Here is a 20,833-nt window from a genome sequence, read left to right on the forward strand (position 1 = left end):
CTTGTATACCCCCTATGTCCATTATGTGTGTGTGATTGGGTTTTTAACGGACGCGTATCAATCAGATATGATTGTTTACGGTCCGAGACCGACCGTTAGCGTCACCAGGCGAAATACGTGACTCCGATCAGATTCAGTTTGTAGGCAAAAAGTTGACCGTAACACCACCTGAGTAGCTAATAGACTAGTTAGTGGCTACTATTACCTTACCATGTTTACTTAAATGGGAAGTCCACCCTGAAATTAAGTTAGTTTTAATAGGAGTAGAAAAATGAGAGAAACAAGTCAGTGAAAGTTTGAGCAAATTCCGATTAAAAATAAGGAAGTTAGGATTTTTGAAGTTGTGATCAATCAAACACAAATTGGCAACTCTATGACGTATCATGCGAGCTCAACTTCCATTTGCTCAGTACTAAAAAAATCTATAATTTTCATTTTCCCTCAAGAAAAATTTCAACCATACATGCACCCTAAATATAATAATTGCAAATATGTTTCTATACTCCCCCTGCAAGGAACAAATGTATATTCCGTCATCAATAACGAAGAAAACATGATTTTATGGAATATTATGCACAAAGCAAATGAAGGAGAGCTCGTATAATAAGTCACAGAGTTGCCAATTTGTATTTGATTGATCACAACTTCAATAATTCATAACTTTCTTATTTTCATTCAGAATTTGCTCAAACTTTCACTCACCTGATTTTCTTATTATTCTGCCTCTATCGAAACAAACTTATTTTGGGGGTGGACTTTCCCTTTAAAGACATATACCTACCATAGAAACATTTGTTTAATAGATACATCTGGAGCAGGAAAGAAGGGAGAGAAATATCGAGGAGGTAGATAGGAGAGGCAGAAAGAGAAAGAGAGAGAGAGAGAGAGAGAGAAAGAGAGAGAGAGAGAAGAAAAGGGAGAGATAGAGAAAGAGAGCGAGAGAGAAAGACAGAGAGACAGATACGAGTGTAAGTGGAGATAGAGAGAGATGGGGAGAGAAATATGGAGAAAGAAAAGAGAGAGAGAAAAAAAGACATATATATACATACAGATATTGGTGTAAGAGCAGATATAAAGATGGAGGCGGATGTGAGAGAGAGAGAGAGAGAGTGAGAGAGAGAGAGTGAGAGAGAGAGAGAAAGAGAGAGAGAGAGAGAGAGAGAGAAAGAGAGAGAGAGAAAGAAAGAGGGAGAGTACGGTATATGGTATGGTATTTATTTTCCAGATCACAATATAAAAAGCAATACAACATATTAGAAAAATACATATTGGCTGGACAACCCACTCAGCTGTGTTGATATGACAAAACTGTTCTTCCTTGGGGTCCAGAAAATTAAATGAAAGTAAAGTTACAATAAAAACAAAATACAGCAGTTTTACCCATAGTCGTTAAACTGAAGACGTCCAGAATATACGAAACAAATCCAACAAAATGAGACGAAATTGGCATCGCTTTAAATCACGTGATAGAACAGAGCGTCCTAGATCCTGAACAAACGAAAGCATATCTGTTATCATGACGTATTCGAAGCCCCTCGTTTCACGATACACCGTGAGCTGGATCTTAATCGTAAATAAAATAAACCGACGTATCAAATTATGCGTGGTCTATTTTACCTATTCTTTTTTCTTGTATAAGTGAAGAGCAAACATCCTTTTGTTCTTCGCACGTTTTCAACTATTTCATTACATCATCATTTACTAGTATTTACTGTATATTATTTACATGAAACTGTTTACAGATATTTATTCGTTATGAGGAAAAGTGGATTAACTAAATAACGTCAATATAGTCAAACTAATAAAGATTTAAAACAAGATGTAGATATCTATTCCATATCTTAAACAGGTAACTGATACTAAGTCACACGCTAACGACGCTTCTGCAGTATATTTTGTATTTACACGAACCTGTGTAAAGATATTTATCTATTCAAAGGGAACAATAGACGAATAGAAGAATAAATTTAAAAAAAAACAGATTTCTATTCCACATTTCGAGATGTAACCGATATTTTATCATGGCGCCAAAAATGCCTATAAATTGAGATGGGTTTTTAGACAGAACTCATCCTGGTAAGGAAACCACTCCTGAGAACACAGAAGATCCACAAACCTCCACCATGAAGACCAACGTTTGGATCCTGATTGCCGTTTTGGCCCTCGCCTGGTATCGTATACTCTTAATTCTATTCTTTGTTACGTTGTTATACAGGCCTCTAGCATTCAAACATCGCTATATTGGCCTATACTAACATAGAGTGACTTAAAACTAGGAGAACGTTGATTTATTTAAAAAAACTACATTCCATGTTTTAATTTTAACGAATATAATCATAGGTCCTACTGTTATCTTTTCTATAGGTCCTATTCATTAATTGCATTTCTGTATAGACATTTTTCAATATCATTAGGAAAGAGAAATTAGAATCGGCACATTATTTTTTTTTCAGTGATGGCAATGGACGTTAGACTTTCTTAAAGAAAGAGAGAAAAGGAAGAGAAAAGACAAAGCTATAACTAATATATAGAGGTGTTGCGGTCCAGTGGATAAGTCTGCGGACTGTGAATCACAAGGTATGGCTTTTGAATCCCTGTGCAGCAATAACGTCCTTTGGGCAAGACGTACATCTTTACCACATTCGTCCTAGGTGTAGTAGGTGGGTTCCTTGTAGGATTCATTCCTTAAGTCCACTGAGCGCTACACACAGTTGCCGGGGCTAAAGCCGGGATCCTTTAGAAGAACGCGGTATCATGTGGAATGTTCTGTATGAGAATTGTCATTATTATTACAACGTTGCCATAAGTTTGAATACATTTTTCTTACCTCTTTTCATGATTTTTCTTGATAAATCTATTAGATAAAAGTGTGTTTTATTACTATTACTATGTCAAAACCACTACTATTATGTGTTTTCTAATACCTTGTCAGGGCTAACATGGTAGTAAGCTACTCTTCGGAGTCCGATGATGATGACAACGAACTCACCGATGAAGACCTGTGCGACGAGGGAGCACCCATGGACGTCGAAACACACAATAGCCTGAAATGTTCATGCACAACCAGCTACATAGTCACTTCCCCAGTAAGTTCATAAAACAATATTACAATCAAATTATTTAGAGTTCTAACGAGTAAATTACAGTGTAGCAGTTCGGTTGCTTTCTTCATCTCTCTGTCTGGCCGCGCGTTTGCCATACCTGCAGTTTTGCACAAAACAATTAGCACCGATTGAAGGGAGGGTTGATGTGTGCAACCCACTGGTTAGGTAAAATGACCACTTTCCAGTCCAATCTGACAACCTGGTCCATATTTAACACCGGTATATAATCTTTAAATCTTGCACCGGAAGCAGTTCGATGATCTTGAAGCCGTGGTACTTGAATATCAATTGATGGTAAGTACGATGTGGCACAGCGAGATTACAATCATGTATTTGTATGGCATATACAGAGTTAGGGACAGCCTGAATTTTGAGTTCTGGTTGAGTTGTGAGAGAGACAGTCTCGAACCCACTGATAGAGGTTGATGATGTAGTACTTAACATTTGCGAATATGTCGGAGCTTGGAATCATCAAAATGATCGGAAATTGAAATTATCTCGCTGAAAAGCACATGTACCACACATAATTTAGTTATATATTTGTTGTCATAATTATTACGATGCAGAATTTCCGAACTTAAGACTTAAACGCGACTTTATAGAACCAACTGTGGAAAAGGTGGGGGACGGAGATGTCAACAATAATTATACACAAGGCCTATATGAGATTTGATGTGAAATCAAACGTCAATTGCTTTTCTCACTCTCATCTTTTTGAAAGTTGTTCGACATTTTGAGCATTATTATCATGTAAATACAAGCGGAATATTGCAGTGGTCAGAAAATTTGTCGAAAGGCTTCACATTCAGCTTTTATATTTATATATACTGTCCTTTGACATGGCGCCTCGTTTTTGTTATTTGCTCTTCTCCTTTTTGTCCCTTTCCGCAGGACCAGCACAGTTATAACAGGCTGTTCAAAAAGATCGACAAATTGAAAGCATGCCGAGACTGCTCCACAATAAAACGAGCATTCACCGATGTTCTCCTCATTGTCTCCATTGAAACTACAGAAAAGTGTGCTATAAAGGTAACAGCCAAATTGTTTCATGATACTCAATACATGCATTGAGTTTTGAATACTTGTTTGAAAAATGTAATGAGATTCTGGAATCTATGTGAGTTTGACACAGGGGTACATAGTTATTCTTGTTCATTTTTTACACCAACTTTAATTTTGTCAGATTTATTCCAAAATCATTGTTAACGAATTATTCGTTAAAAATGATTTTGGAATAAATCTGACAAAATTAAAGTTGGTGTAAAAAATGAACAAGAATAACGTTGTACCCCTGTGTCGAACTCACATAGATTCCAGAATCTCATTACATGTTTCAAACAAGTATTCAAAACTGTGGCTCTCTTTAACAATATTTTTCTGTTTTAAAAAATCCTCCTTTTTAACAGTTCGCAGAGATTCATTCAATTACCAAATATCGCTTCCTTTTCTAGCCTTGTCAATGATTTTGATAAGCCTTTTATAAAGTGGGAGGAAGTGAGGGAGGGGGGGGGGGGGGAACAAGATATTTGGAACAAATTATACGTGTAAAACCTTAAAATTTCTCGCTGATGGCAATGAATGGTTGTCAATTTACAAACTCATCTACAGACGAGCAAGAGCAAAAACAAAGTCATAAATTTCCCCTATATGCCGCAGCTCCCATGAAAAGTCTGAATATGCCGACATAATTGTTAAGGGGCGGGGATGTCATATCCCCTGCACCCTTTAGCCGTTAATCGTCACCTCGTCGATGAAAGGACATTAGAGACATCGACAATGTTATAACGTTAGTGTCTTTTTTTACATTGAAGCGACCGTTTCTGATCTGTTTTCTCCCACAGCTAGCTAAGAAAGGTTATCTTGTGGAAGAGAACTCGGTACAAGAAGTCGGCGCTGCTCTGCCTACCCTGCCCGTCAAGTTACTGGACCGAATCGATCAGGTAGATCTTCCCCGTGATGGAGCTTCCTATGACAGAAGTGAGTCAATAACAATAATTATTATAATGATAATAATAATAATCATAATAATGATAATACTACTACTACTACTAATAATAATAATAACAATACTAATAACAACAATAATTATATAAAAAAATATCATGATAACATTTTAAAGGGATAGTTGAGTTCTGTTTCAGAGGGCGCTACACATAATAATTTTGTTGTGAGATAATATATTTATATTGCTTATTTTGATAATTCCTTGTTATGTAAAATTATGAGGAAGGAAATAAAATATCATTTAAAACAAAAATAATGAAAAACTGAGTGTCAAATTTGAAAGAACATAATATTTAAATGACAAAATCATCTTTGTTTGATCAAAATCGGTTCAGAGTGAAATGTACCGCTGAAATATTACGATTTCTAATAATTGTGTACCACCACAAATATTAGACAATTTGAAAAATTTGAAAAAACTGTTGAAAAAAAACGAAATAACGCGTTTTACGTCGTATTTCAGCCATTTCCGATGTTGGTTTTTTGTTGGCATTTTCGTGTTGCTTTTATTACGCACAACCATCCGGCCCATGTCTTGTTATTCTCAATTAAATAATTAGTTAACGGTCACCGTGTTTTTTTTAAGTGGAGCTGAATTGGTATGCTCGTATTGGCTAAATTTCACACATTTTGGGGTCTAAAATTACCTTCATAGCAATTTTAGGTTCTAAAAGGGAACTGGAAATGTCATAGATAAGAATAACAGCAATAACAATGCATTTTGAAGGCATTTGCGGTCTGAAAACAGAACTCAACTATCCCTTTAAGGCACCAAATCCAAATCACATCTAATCGAACTCTTAAGGCGCATAAGCGCATGAAATAAAATTCCATAAAAGGGCTTGTATGGTACACAAATGACAAACACAATTTACTGTTTGCCAAATCAATCAAATTTTCCCTGGAAACTGCTTGGGTGATTCAACTGCAAGACCCGCAGGAAGAGTCGTACAAACACTAATAAAAGGCCACATTTATTTCACTTTACTAAGTCTATATCACGCCATATATTGTTCGAGAAGGCCAGATAAACATTTTCTATGACGGTTTCGTCCGTTCATAAAACCGTCGACGGAGTATTGTTTTACAGGCCTTACACGTAGCCATTTAAATTTAGGGTTCGGCTTTCCCTGACTCCCATCTTTGTAACGTCGATGTTTTTATTTTCTTCCTCAGATGATGCGACAGACGTGACTATCTTCATTCTTGATACTGGAGTCCTGTTTACTCACGATGAGTTTACCAACGGCCGCGTCAGCTTTTATAACGATACCGTTACACCAAACGTAAGTATCATTCTTACTAAGCCGCCCCTCTATGTATATCATGCGTATTGCGCAGGAAATATCATGACTCTAGGCCTAAAGTTAAAAAACGGGGGTGAAGGAAAGTGATCCTTGAATATAGGCCTAACAAAGATATGCCGCCCCCCCCCCTTGACAAAAAAATCATTACTAACCCTGCTATAATAATAAGAAAAAATTTATAAAAAAGTGGACAAGAGTCGGGTTTGTTCAAAACCTGAACATAGGTCGTAATACGTGGACCACTGAGACAGAAGCCTGGATTTTTTGAGAAAAAAAATAAGTGAGCATTTTTGTTGTCGGTTGTTCTGTTCTTTGTGTTCCTTTTGGTACGTAGTGAGTAACATTTGGGTTTTAAGGGGGCAGGGAAGCATATATAGGGATGATTGTCCAGCTTAAATCAGCTACTGCTTGTAGGAAATGTAGGGAAGGGATTACATTACACAGTCCATTGCGGATGCCTAAAAGGTTCGTTCAGTTCAATATCTGAACGAGGCTTTACATTATTACGTTTTCATTTCTCTCGTAAAACCCAAATTCATGTTTCATAGTCACCTATTATGGTGGACGTCAATGGACATGGAACCCGCTGTGCGAGCGTAGCCGCCGGAGCCAACATAGGAGTCGCTCAGGGCGCGACAGTAGAGAGCATTCGGGTAGCTGGATCCGATGGCTTAGCCGCCGCTGATGACGTCCTCGCAGGTATGTACTTTGAACTTTGAAAGTGCGAGCTTTTTTATTCTGTTTATGTTAGTGTGGAAGGATGGTTCTTCAGATGCCCTCATATTAAAAATATGACAAATACTCGCTGAATGTAAATTGGATCACATTATCATGCCACAAGAACAGTCTAAGGTGTTTTCAGCACTTCGGACCAAAAGAACCTCGAGTTTCTTTTTAAATACCAAATGTTATTTGAATTATTATAGGCCTACCTTACCATAACACCTACCCTTAACCATAACCCCCAAACCTAACATACAATCCACTGAACGCAACCTTTTCATTACTCTATTACCAATCACGAAAATGTCATGCAAAATGACACGGTATAGAAACAGTCCGTTGCCATATCTAGTCAGATTGTTAAACGCTCATAGTACTGAATAATTACCAGTTTCACCTTCGACGAACACATTCATTGTTCTCTACTACTTTCACTCTCTCAATATCCCTATTTTCTCCTCTATGTCAGTGCTGTGCTGCGGAGCGGGGAGACCCTCTCCATGGCTTTCTTGTTCTCTAGCTCTCTGTCTTGTTACTCTCGATCACTCTTTGTCTCCCCTCCCTCTCTTTCTCTCTCTCTCTCCTCTCTCTCTCTCTCTCTCTCTCTCTCCTCTCTCTCTCTCTCCTCTCTCTCTCTCTCTCACCTCTCTCTATCTCTCTTTCTCTCCCTATCTCTCTCCCACCCTCTCTCTCTCTCTCCCTTTTCTCACTCTCCTTCTATCTTTCTCTTTCTCTATCTCTCTCTCTCTATTTCTCTGATATAACTTCCTAAATAAAAGGGTTACATGTGAATGCATTTTTGAATAATGTTATAGAATTTTTTTTTTTTTAAACTAAATCAGATTTAATTGTACAAAATCCTGTTTGACTTCTTAACGATTCCTAAGATGATACACATTATATCGAATATTACAATGGCAACCTTTTACCCATGTTTTTATGTGAAACTTATCTAATTTTTATGCAATATTCTACATGTACCTTTTACTAAATTGGCCCAAATGCAAAATGTTCTGCATTTCACCTACAATGTATAATATGTATAATCTGTTAAAATCATTAGAGCATCTATTTGACTTTCTAATTCCTGGATTTGGTTTCTGTTGTTGTCTCTGTTTCTGTTATTGAAGAAGACACCATAACCATACCTTACCCATCTGGCTATGCATTTCCAACCAAAACATTTAATTCTTTTGAATATCAAAAATGTATTACTATATAAGTTTAATATATAATTTTATTGCAAATATGGTAATACAATTCGAATTTCTGTATATGTACCAAGCAATTTTCCAAGGTCATGCATAATGTTTTACATGTAATTTTACTTTGTCACTGATGTATACTTTGTAAAAGAAACTGCAATTCGGCTCTCGGGCCGCGAATGTTTTTTAATGAAATAAACCATTTAAAATAAATAAGTAAATTAAAAAAATAAATCAAGCAACAATATTGTGGTAGGAGCGCATGTCATTTCACCTATTTTTTTTCTTACTTCCTACTTAACAGGGCTTGACGACATTCAACGTTGGTGGAACAGCAACCCGGGCTCTAAGTGTGTCGTCTCCTACTCACTGATTTCCACGTCATTTAGTACGACACTCAACTATGCTTTCGGGAACCTCAGCGCGAACACCGATTGCGTGGTCGTCGTGGCAGCTGGAAACCAAGGTGCGGACATCAGCATGGCTGATGCCTGTAACTACTCACCGTCTGGATCACCTGATGTAAATATTAGGGACTTTTAGCTTTGCACGTTGAAATAGTGGGCTGCTACGTGTGACGTCCTTTTAAGGCAGTGGCAGTGCTTTAAATGGACGTCACAGTGTCTTAAAATGACGTCACACGTAGCAGTCCACTATGTCGACGTGCACATCTAAAAGTTACAATTCACCGATTCGGAGAGCTCAACATGGAAGGGCGCACGAGCGGTTAATCGTGCAGCGAGAAGGCGACTTGCTTGAGTTGAAGAAAGAAAATGCGCCTTATTTAAGTCGAAAAGACGATAAAGTGGTTGAATATGTCATCTTTTCACCTACTCTTTATTAACAAGACGTCTTGGCGAGTATTAACAAGTTAAACAAGGAGTCCTGTCGAGTTCATTTATCTTCTCTCCTTCGATCTCGACTGAAACAAGGCCCCGGCCAAGTTTTGACAAGTCGCTCTCTCGACTTCTTGGCATTGAGAAGGAGCAATGGCGAGTTAAACAAGTCGCCTTTTCGCTGCACATGTAAGCTTTCGTTTAAGCTGCAGGGTTGCGGGGGGCGGAAGAGGTGAGGGGAGGGGAGGGGCGGGAGGGGGAGGGGCGGGAGGGGAGGGGCGGGAGGGGAGGGGCGGGAGGGGAGGGGCGGGAGGGGCGGGAGGGGGAGGGGCGGGAGGGGGAGGGTGCATCGAGTTCGCTCAATACAAGTTTAACCTATTATGATGAAAACATATTCCTGCTTTAGTTCCCGGACTAAATTAATAATCTGTTGTTATGCTATTGGATGGTTACCAGCTAGCTCTGGTGGCAAAGAACTACGATGCTCCCAGAAACCATTGAAAGAGAATCGGTCCGTACAAGTCTTGTAGTCTATCGATGTTTTTCGTTTTCTTTTTTTTTCATTTTACATTCAGGATGCTTTAAAAAAAAAACAATCAGTGCCCTTCCCCTGCAGATAAGTGCCCCCACTTCGTCTCTCATAAGTAGCTTTTCAAAAATGAGAAGTGCCCCTTTTACTACTGTTAAGTTCCCCATTTCCTTAATAATGAATATTTCTTCTTTAAAACAAATCGAATTGGGCTTAGTGTCCCTTTTCAAATGTGATAAGATCCTTTTGAGAAATCGATAAGAGAAATTCACAACAACTGCTATGCACATCAACAAATCAATCATATTGCAAAGAGGCATTATTACAACAGGGGCTATGACAAGAAATTCCTTCCTCCCTAATTTAAAGCAAGTGAGAGCACTATTTTATGATATTACCTCAAAGCTGATTTGCTAACACTCGTCCTTGGAACTATATTAACTAAAATTTAGGGATACACATGTTTACACAATTGTATTTTCCGGAGAGCGGTAACACTTTGTCGGTACCCCCATCTTTCCTCCAGACTTATACTACCCCCCCCCTCCCTACCCCTCCCCCATTTTTAAAGACGCCTCGCCACCCCTGTGCACTATTTATCTTTTGTACATTGCTTCTTGCTCTTAGGTTATCACGGTCGGAGGGTCGAGAAACCGTATGAATGGCGCGAGCGATGATCGTATCGGAATCTCCAATTACGGTCCTTGTGTCGACATCTACGCCCCAGCAAGAAATATCGACCTCGCTGCCCCTTCCGGAAGCAGTAATTCCAACTACCTAAGATCATCCGGCACCTCCTTTGCAACCCCTGCGGTGGCAGGTAGGAAAAATCAATAATAATAATTAAGACAGCCATAATTATGATCATAATAATCATATTAATAGTAATAATAATAATTAATGATAATAATGAGGGGAAGGTTGCAGTCGGGTTTTAGGTAAGAGGTATGATTAAACCTAACCTTAAAAATCTTCAAATTTTTGTTCCAGGGTTGAAGTTATGAATTCGGTTAGTATATGGTAAAGGTAAAGGAATGTCCTCGGATTAGTACAGCAACAAATGATTTTTTCGCAGAATGTATCTAATGTTGATGCGTGGTTAACATGTGCGCTATGAAATATATATTAGGCCTCCAATTTAAACTAGTATTATAATTAATATCATTATTATTATTATTATTATTATCGTTATTGTTACTCCTATTATTATCATATCTTTAACGGTTGGTGTACCTAGGTGCTGCCGCCATGATTCTGTCCACCACTAGCTTGACACCTACTGGGAGTGAGACAATGACCGATCTCGTCCTGGACATCCTTATTGCGACAAGTGCCAAGGACAAGCTGACGAGTCTTCCAGCTAGCAACGCCGCGGTTTTACCTTCCAATAACCGCCTTCTGAACGTTGTCAGCAATACTTATTACGCATAAACCCCCGTGGGTGTAGTTGGTGATGACAATGTACCATGGTGATTGACATTTTCATTTTCATTGTCTTTGTCATTGACATGGTCATTGTAACCCTGGTAGAAGACAACTTTAACTTTGAATTGAGTAATAGCTGATTAAAACATAGATGAATTAATATAAGTAACGGTATCAAACGCTTCTATCTTTTATTTAAATGAAAATTTCGTTTTATTTTCTCGATATTATTGGTGGTTAGTTTTTGTTTCTTGCTAAAACTGTTTTTAACTAATCTTTCTTTTCATTTCCACTTCATATCATTAAGTTTATCATGATATCACAAATTCGTACTTCAAACAAAAAATACTGTAGCAGTACAATTTCATTATTCAGGGGGGGGGGGTCGGTGAGGTTTAGACAATTCTGCTATTCACAGGATCATTTACAAGTATCTTCATTTCTAGATTAGAGTATGTAGTTTTTGGTTATCCATATTTGTAACAACCACAATAAACCAGATATCAACTGGATTGAGTTAGAGCATTTATTGGTAGTTTGTTTTTGGACCTTGGGCGTATTTTCTTTTTGTGCAGTGCGCGTCTTGAAAATATACCACTTAGGGAGTATAAGCTCCTAATATGTATATCATGTACAATTAGATAACGATAATTTATTGTGTCCACTCTCAAGCGGCATACGTATTGTCGTACATGCTGTCCCTTTTTCTTTACCATGTATTCTAAATATTGAAAATTAAGCTATGAAATGATGATAATAAACGAATGATATTGTTAGTTAGAATATATTTCTTGGTTTTTGTAGTTTCTTGTTCCGAGTCTAATCGAAGTGCAACCCATTAAGATCCTTTGAAGGATTAATACAAAAAAGAGTCATGATATTTACGAATGCCAAAAGGATTGTAAGGAGAGGGAGAGATAGATATATAGAAAGAGAAAAATAGAGAGGAGAAAGAGGAAGAGATAGGGGAGAAAGAGGAAGAGAGAGGGGGAGGGGGAGAGAAAGAGAAAGAGATAGAGAAAGAGAGAGCTAAACAGAGGAGGGGGATACATATGAAAAGAGAGAGAGAGAGGGGGGGGGGGGGAGAGAGAGAGGGGGAGGGGGAGAGACATATAAACTGAAAGAGACATTGCATCGTCTATTCTCACACCCCTCCCTCTCCCTCTCTCTCTCTCTCTCTCTCTCTCACACACACACACACATACATATACACACGTTTTATCAGTCTGTCACTGGCTCTTTCTCTCTCTCCCAAACATACCCACACGAGCGTGCGCTCTTTCTCTCTCTTGTTCTTTCTCTTTTCCTCCCCTCTCTCTCCATTCTCTTTTTAACTCTCTATAATTTTTCTCCAATCTCTTCCATCCTCTCTCCCCCACACATGCACTAAGAGCCTACATTAGACCCCATTTGACCCATTACTTAGGCCGTGGACTACAAGTCCCCACTTATATGGTTAGTGGGAGAAAAGGGTTGTTGGCCAACAGAGCCCCCCCCCCCCCCCCCGAACAGACCCACATTCGGATTTCACCCTCAGTTTAGCCCATGCAACAAACTTGGTCAAAAGAAAGCACTTTCACTATACACAACGGTCAGGCGCCCCTAAAATTGGGTTTATTTTGTTTGCATTGATAGAGCATGGACCAATTATGTCCGAAGAAAGAAGTATGTCTGTGGTTTATTAAAAACTAAAAGAAGTTCCCATGGTTGTTGAGAGAGAATGTCAAGAGAGTGTCAGAAACCAAGTAAGCTGTAATAGGTAAATTACAGGTAAATATCTTTTGTGATCGTACCACCGTAATAATTTTTGTGTTTGAAATACACAGTTAAACTTTATTTCGATAACATCTGGTGCATAAAATTCATTTAGGACAGAATCATAAGACAAATCGTGAGTCTACAAATGTGATTTTAAACCACGAATTCTTTATTTTAATATATCTTTTTTCTTTAAGCACGATAATCATACGTCAATTTGAAAAACACAAAATAGGCATCGTATAACAATTATAAATGTTAACTCATATGTCACTTAGCAGTGTCATGATTGCGCCTTTACATAGTTACTGCCAGTGCTCTTTTAAATTGAACTCAATTTAAAGTAATATTATGTATATCAAGAAAATGAATTAATACCACATTACTACAAAGGACCTAAACAAGGAAGACTGAGAACCTAACACAGAATTCCAATGACAAGGGTTCATCTGATCTATACCTTTATAACACAAGTAATTTGACTTGATATAAAACCATTTGACAGAGCAGTTAAACGAAATGTTATGGATCACATAATATTCTTTACACAAACAAAATTATCAACACAAATCATTTTGAAATCCGAGAATTCACAGACTTCAAAATTACCATACATGAAAACAGCATACTCCAAAATAATTGTATGCAATTTGATTTCGATAGAGAGTGACAGCAATAATAGTATAATATTTATACATCTGATTATTTATTTATAACAGTTATAAAAGTGAACGATATTTGTATTCTGATATCAAAATTGTACACGCATCAAATAACATAGGAACAGTAACATAGTACTTGTAGCAATACAAAAGGATTACATCAATGAAATATCAAGGGTGAAAAGGTATATACTGTAAAATCAACAGTACAACATAGACACATACATTAAATAAGAATATTAGGGTGTTTAATGAAGTAACTGTATCTGTACCTGTAAGGGAGAAAAATGTACAGTTCATATAGTTACGCTTATATTTGTAACAAAGCAAATATATTAAACAAATCACTAAAACATGTGTTACAATAATATATATATCAGCGCAGTTGATTAGTAGAAGTAGTAACAGTATAGTTGGAATTGTATAGTTAGTTATGTTACATCAATATGAGCAGATTACATGAATGAGATGTGACATAACATAATACTAGAGAATGACACAACAAACACATGCAATATATACACATACAATGAAATAATTAGAGTTAGGGTTTTAAATTACAAGTTGTATTGTACGTTAGGGATAAAAGATAGATAATTATACGATATGAATATATATATGTATATATATATATATATATATATGCTTACATTTCAAAGATACACAAATCGAGTATAACACAAATCATTAGACTATTTATTATGTATTAGCCATTAGCGCATTTGATTAGAGTTTTAGTGCTTCAAAGTTTAAAACAATTATTAATAACATACAAATAGCAGCAGCAGCAATATTAGTTAGAAGCGCTGTTGATTAAAACATGTTATAGAGTAATGCAACTTACCAGGCAATAATAATTATACATCACATACCCATGGCATGCGAAAAAGCGATTCGTAAATCTTACGTAAAATTAGTATCATTACTAAATTATACAAAAAGAGTTATACTCGGATAGTATGAATGTATGATATATCAACAGTATAATGGGTCATACTGGTGATATTAGTCATGCTGATTTATTGTTGGTTATTCATTGGTGTTAGAAAATCTGTATTGTTATTAGAATATTGTCATTAGGAAAGTAGTATTGTTTTAAGGAAATTAAGTTAAAGAACAAAAATGTTGTTGGCGCACCTAACACAATATTGAAGGTAAGAAGAACTACATAGCAAGTGAGATTTGAATATATATAAAAAAATTACTGCGACAAATAAGACATTTCCATATAAATATAGATATACAAATATAAATATGATAATCAACGCTGAAAAGTATTTTTTATAAATTTCATCCGTATATAAAATATGCTATCATTTTGCTTGGCATACATTAATTTTCTTATGTTTACAAAATATCCAAATAATGAAATGCATACAAATTGCCATAATATAAAGCACATGATACAATCTTATTCTCTCTCACTTAAAACAAATGTACATCAATGTAAATAAATTATGAAGAATCCTCTTTCATACATAATTTGTTGGCATTATCTTGGTTGAGCAAGATTCAAAGTTACCATTGTTCATGGGCGTCAAAGTTGAGATTTTTTTGTGGTGAAGAGCACTGTTGTCATTCACATGAATGTCATCTAGCTTGTACTGTTGTAGCTCATGTTAGCATACCAATCAGCTTCACCTTGCGATGTCGTGTTTTATCATTCCACTTCGTGCATTGAGTTCAATCTGCAGACTTAAGTTGTGATCTCTGCGAGGCTGCTAAGATTAAAGTTCATTCGTCGTCGTCTTAGCAGTGAAGAGACAAAGGGTAGTATATCATCTTGTTGTACATAAAACTATGGGAAAATAATAAGAGATACCAGATTATATGATCATCACTGTCACTTGCGCTGTACAATATCATCCAGTCTTAGAAAAAGGCAATCAACAAAAAAAAAACACCACTAGAATTTAAATACATCCCATTCATTCTACGTGTTAATATGCTGCTCCGTTTTCTCGTAATAAGTATTACTATAAGCCCACACCAGGACAACAAAAGCGAATAGATATTGGATGAACAGATCAACTAGTCATCTACCCATTAGGTGTTTTGCACACGGCGTTGACGTGAAACTCAACAAAGATAATTGTTAAAATATAATTTGAAATTTAAAAATGTCAGAAAAGTTGCCAACGAAGGATATCAAACTATAATTATAAAGACAAAAAAGGGGATTCATATCGTTATGTAATCACTGAATCATGATATCAATACTTACTATATATCTCCGTAGCTATCACCCTGGTCGCCGTCCCTCTGGTCGTCGCCAGTCACAAGTCAAGTTCCGGTTGCCGTCGCCCTGGTAGGCTCCATCCTGATAATCATCGTTGCCGTCATCCTGTTCGTTGCTCTGGTTGCCATCGCCCTGGTAGTCACCCCAGCCGCCGCCCTTTTCCCTCGCTGAAAATTTAAACGAATAGACAATTTTATAATCTTGTATAATTAACATGTGTGATTTACTGGAGGAGAATGATGAACTATAACGGCTGCAATTTGTTGCCAATCATAGATTAAAAACCTGCATTAATTATGTTAACGTTACTAAGCACTACTTTGATACTTACTATATGCATTATTATCCGTAGCTCACCCTGGTCGCCGTCCCTCCGGTCGTCTTTGCCGTCCATGCCGTCGCCCTGCTCGGCTCCATCCTGATGATCATCGTTGCCGTCATCTTGTTCGTTGCTCTGGTTGTCACCCTGGCCGCCGCCCTTTTCCCTCGCTGAAAATTTAAACGAATAGACAATTTTATAATCTTGTATAATGAACACGTGTGATTTACTGATGGAGAATGATGACCTATAACGGCTGCAATTTTCTGCCAAACATGGATTAAAAGCCTGCATTATTTCTGTTAACCAGCCTTTGATAAACAACTATGAAAATATTAGAATTAGGAAGTAGAAAATTTCCGGGAATAGCAGTGTAGAAAGAAAGGTCAAGACAACATCTTTACGTAGGTCTCAAAATGCTGATTTCAAAATACCACACGCAAATGATTTGATTTGGTTTGATTTGATTGATTTATTTCTGTTGATTTTCTTTTTCTCTAGAATTTTTACAAATACACTGTATATAACAAACAAACATTGCAAATTTACTTTTGACAAAAGAATATATGTAGAATAAAGTAAGGCTGGCTGTTTCATTTATTTAGATAAGACCATTTATTTCCCCATAATCTTGCTCTATTTAAATATATACCTGGTTACCACCGTGGTCGCCATCGCCGTAGTCGTAACTTGGTAGCCGTCGCTACATCGTTGTCGTACCCCTGGTAAAATTATAAAAATGCAATGCAATTTGATTATGTGTTCATTCAGCATCTATACAGAATAGTACTAGGTAAGAGCTAGAATTACAGCTCTTAAAACGGGATTAAAAATCTCGATCTCAGCACCATTCCTCCTTTCCGAATCTCTTGGTTGAAAAGAGGCAACAAAATATTCCACTCTATCTTGCTCTTCCGTTACAACGTACTTTTAAAGTATTATTATTAATGTCTTTTTTCAGCAGCTTCTTAAATCCGAAGCTTCATTGATCCGAAGCGTAAATTCCAATTGTTTTTTATTGCGAAGGTTGATCATTGAAAACATAATTACATAATTATGAAATGTACATACAGATCGAACGCTATATCATTTTCGGAAATACGAACCAGCAGAACACCGAAACTTTGGTAAAACGAGTGCCCCTTCTGATAATAAAATTGTAATAATATTGCTTTAAATCTGGTCGTAGCTGCTTTACTCACCATCGCCTCGGTTCATCTGGTGGCCGTCTTTGTCACATAGTTTAAGTTGTAGCCCTGGCAGTCGTTCCATATCCCTTCCAGCAATCTAAATGATTAAACAACATTCCAATACTTTTGAATTTGTTACGAAATTGCGACAAATTTCATGTCGTAATATAAGTTGCGTTATACATTTTTATTGCCTTAGGAAAATAAAAGTTGAGAAAACGTTTTATCATCCCGTATTTTTACCTCGTATCCATGAAATACTACAACTGAATTCAGACGAGCTTTCAGGATTCATGCCCATGCATTATACGCTGACATTTCGGAAAGTATTCTCATGATTAGTCATATAATTGCATTCTATTTCAATACCACAAACCTTTGGTTGAGCAAAGCTAACAGTCCCCAAAAGAGGAACGTTGCAATATAAAGGCTAGTAATATTTACACTTTCACGTGGATCCAATCTGAAAACAGATTTCGAGTTACAACTGACTTATTCTGTCTAGGTCGCTTTGGGGAAAATATACCCCCCCCCCTAGCGCCCCCGTAGGATTTTAGTTTTATCAAAAGTAAAATACTCCACCATAATCCCTTCATCACCGTAGTCGTCATTGTGGTCGTCATTGTATGGCGTGGTCAGATCATCTTCATCTCTCATCTTCCTTCCACCTGTAGAACGAGAACTCTATTCAAACTGCATCACATTATATAGTTATTCATAATATTTGTTTACCCACCCACAAATTACAGTCCCTTCTTTTGAACAGTATTTTGCTTTCCATTTGGTCGTCATAATTACTTCGCCCTGTTTTTAATTCCAATTCATGCTTTTCACATTTCTTTCCAATTTGTAGCTGTGTAACCCATTAAAATATATGTCACTGTCAATTACTATTCTCCATCGTCGCATTTTCTCATTACATCGATATGTGTAACGGATCTGTTAGTCTTATGATAGAATAAGGAGTATTTTTATCTTTGCAAAATCAATTTGCTTCATCTAGGCCTAATTCGTTATTGTACTTCTCATTACATTCCATCGTTACATAGGACATACATTGCCAGCTCGGATACAAGACCGAGATAAGAACAATATTGCCATTAAAAATTATAACCTTGTTTTAAATATTATCCTTTTTCGTCGCATCGTTAATTCAAATAGTAAAATGATGTCTATATAATAATCTCTAAAAATGTATTCGGTTTCAAGTATTTTTAACTTCCAACGTTAAGATAATATATTGTACGGAGATCTGAAAACAATACTTATTGGTAAAACGTCCATTGCCGTTACGGAGATCAGAAAACAATTATTATTGGCCGAACTTCATTACGGGGATCTGAAAACAATACGAGATCTGAAAACAATAAATATTGGTGAGACTTCGTTGCCGATACAGAGATCTGAAACAGTAATCATTGGCTAGACTTCTTGCCGATAAGAAGATCTGAAAACCACAATTATTTGCGAGACGTCGTTGCCGATACAGAGATCTGAAAACAATAATTATTGGCGAAACTTCATTACGGAGATCTGAAAACAATAATTTTTGGCGTGACTTCGTTGCCGATACGGAGATCTAAAAACAAACAAAAAATGGTTAGACTTCGCTGCCGATAAGGAGACCTGGAAACAATTATTTGCGAGACGTCGTTGCCGATACGGAGATCTGAAAACAAACAAAAAAATGGTTAGTCTTCGTTGCCGATAAGGAGACCTGGAAACAATTATTTGCGAGACGTCGTTGCCGATACGGAGATCTGAAAACAAACTAAAAAATGGTTAGACTTCGTTGCCGATACGGAGATCTGAAAACAAACAAAAAATGGTTAGACTTCGCTGCCGATAAGGAGACCTGGAAACAATTATTTGCGAGACGTCGTTGCCGATACAGAGATCTGAAAACAAACCAAAAAATGGTTAGACTTCGTTGCCGATACGGAGATCTGAAGAAAAAAAAATGGTTAGACTTCGTTGCCGATAAGGAGACCTGGAAACAATTATTTGCGAGACGTCGTTGCCGATACAGAGATCTGAAAACAATAATTATTGGCGAAACTTCATTGCGGAGATCTGAAAACAATAATTTTTGGCGTGACCTCGTTGCCGATACGGAGATCTGAAAACAAACAAAAAATGGTTAGACTTCGCTGCCGATAAGGAGAGACCTAGAAACAATTATTTGCGAGACGTCGTTGCCGATACAGAGATCTGAAGAAAAAAAAAAAAAATGGTAAGGCTTCGTTGCCGATACGGAGATCTGAAAACAAAAACAAAAATGATTAGACTTCGTTGCCGATAAGGAGACCTGAAAACGATTATTTACGAGACGTCTTTGCCGATACAGAGATCTGAAAAAATAATTATAGGCGAAACTTCATTGCGGAGATCTGAAAACAATAATTATGGGCGTGACTTCGTTGCCGATACGGAAATCTGAAAACAATAAATATTGATGAGACTTCGTTGCTGATCAGGAGATCTGTTAAAAACAATAATTATTGGCATGACTTCATGGCCGATAAGGACATCTGAAAGCAATGATTATTGGCGTGACTTCATGGCCGATAAGGACATCTGAAAGCAATGATAATTGGCGATACTGCACTGCCGATACAGAGATCTGAAAACAATAATTATTGGCTAGACTTCGTTGCCGAAACGGAGATCTGAAAAAAAAATAATTGGCGATAATTCGTTGCTTGGATTGAGATCCGAAAGCAATAATTATTGGCGTGAGTTCATGGCCGATAAGGACATGTGAAAGCAATGATTATTGGTGATACTGCACTGCCGATACGGAGATCTGAAAACAATAATTATTGGCAAAACTTTGTTGCCGATACAGAGATCTGAAAACAATAATTATTGGCTAGACTTCGTTGCCGAAACGGAGATCTGAAAACAATAATTGGCGAGAATTCGTTGCCGGTATTGAGATCTGAAAACAATAATTACTTGCAAGACATCGTTGCCGATAAAGAGATCTGAAAACAATATTGATTGGCTAGACTTCTTTGCCGAAACGGAGATCTGAAAACGATAATTATTGGCTAGACTTCGTTGCCGATACGGAGATCTGAAAACAGTGAATATTGGTTTGACTTCGTTGCCGATAAGGAGATCCGAAAACAACAATTATTGGCGTGACTTCGTTGCCGATACGGAGATCTGAAAACAATAAATATTTGTGAGACTTCGTTGCCGATAAGGACATCTGAAAGCAATGATTATTAGCGATACTGCATTGCCGATACGAAGATCTGAAAACAATAATGATTGGCAAAACATTGTTGCTGATACGGAGATCTGAAAACAATTATTTGCGAGAAGTCGTTGCCGATGCAGAGAGCTGAAAACAATAATAATTGGCGAGACTTCTTGCCGAACCAGAGATCTAAAAACAATAATTATTCGCGAAACTTTGTTTCCGATACAGAGATCTGAAAACAATAATTGGCGAGACGTCGTTGCCGATGCAGAGAGCTGAAAACAATAATAATTGGCGAGACTTCTTGCCGAACCAGAGATC

At 37.1% G+C, this 20,833-nt stretch overlaps 1 protein-coding gene and 1 long non-coding RNA gene across 2 annotated transcripts; one reads left to right on the top strand and one right to left on the bottom strand.

Annotated features, from left to right (window-relative positions):
• Nucleotides 1-2,061: 2,061 nt before the first annotated feature.
• On the top strand, nucleotides 2,062-11,904 carry LOC753597 (extracellular serine proteinase). Its single transcript, XM_030994533.1, has 9 exons — nucleotides 2,062-2,170; nucleotides 2,933-3,086; nucleotides 3,996-4,133; nucleotides 4,946-5,081; nucleotides 6,285-6,394; nucleotides 6,964-7,114; nucleotides 8,648-8,865; nucleotides 10,336-10,528; nucleotides 10,946-11,904. Exons 1-9 carry the CDS (start codon nucleotides 2,124-2,126, stop codon nucleotides 11,137-11,139), a joined length of 1,341 nt encoding a protein of 446 aa, XP_030850393.1. The 5' UTR covers nucleotides 2,062-2,123; the 3' UTR covers nucleotides 11,140-11,904.
• A 2,297-nt stretch (nucleotides 11,905-14,201) lies between these two features.
• Nucleotides 14,202-16,822, bottom strand: LOC105445356. Its single transcript, XR_973372.2, has 4 exons — nucleotides 16,764-16,822; nucleotides 16,124-16,281; nucleotides 15,778-15,959; nucleotides 14,202-15,351 (listed from the first exon to the last, which is right to left on the bottom strand). It is a non-coding gene; the product is annotated as an uncharacterized LOC105445356 (long non-coding RNA).
• Nucleotides 16,823-20,833: the final 4,011 nt, after the last annotated feature.

The sequence above is a fragment of the Strongylocentrotus purpuratus genome, unplaced genomic scaffold (assembly GCF_000002235.5).
Source record: "Strongylocentrotus purpuratus isolate Spur 01 unplaced genomic scaffold, Spur_5.0 spur5_scaffold_21, whole genome shotgun sequence".
Taxonomy (NCBI): domain Eukaryota; kingdom Metazoa; phylum Echinodermata; class Echinoidea; order Camarodonta; family Strongylocentrotidae; genus Strongylocentrotus; species Strongylocentrotus purpuratus.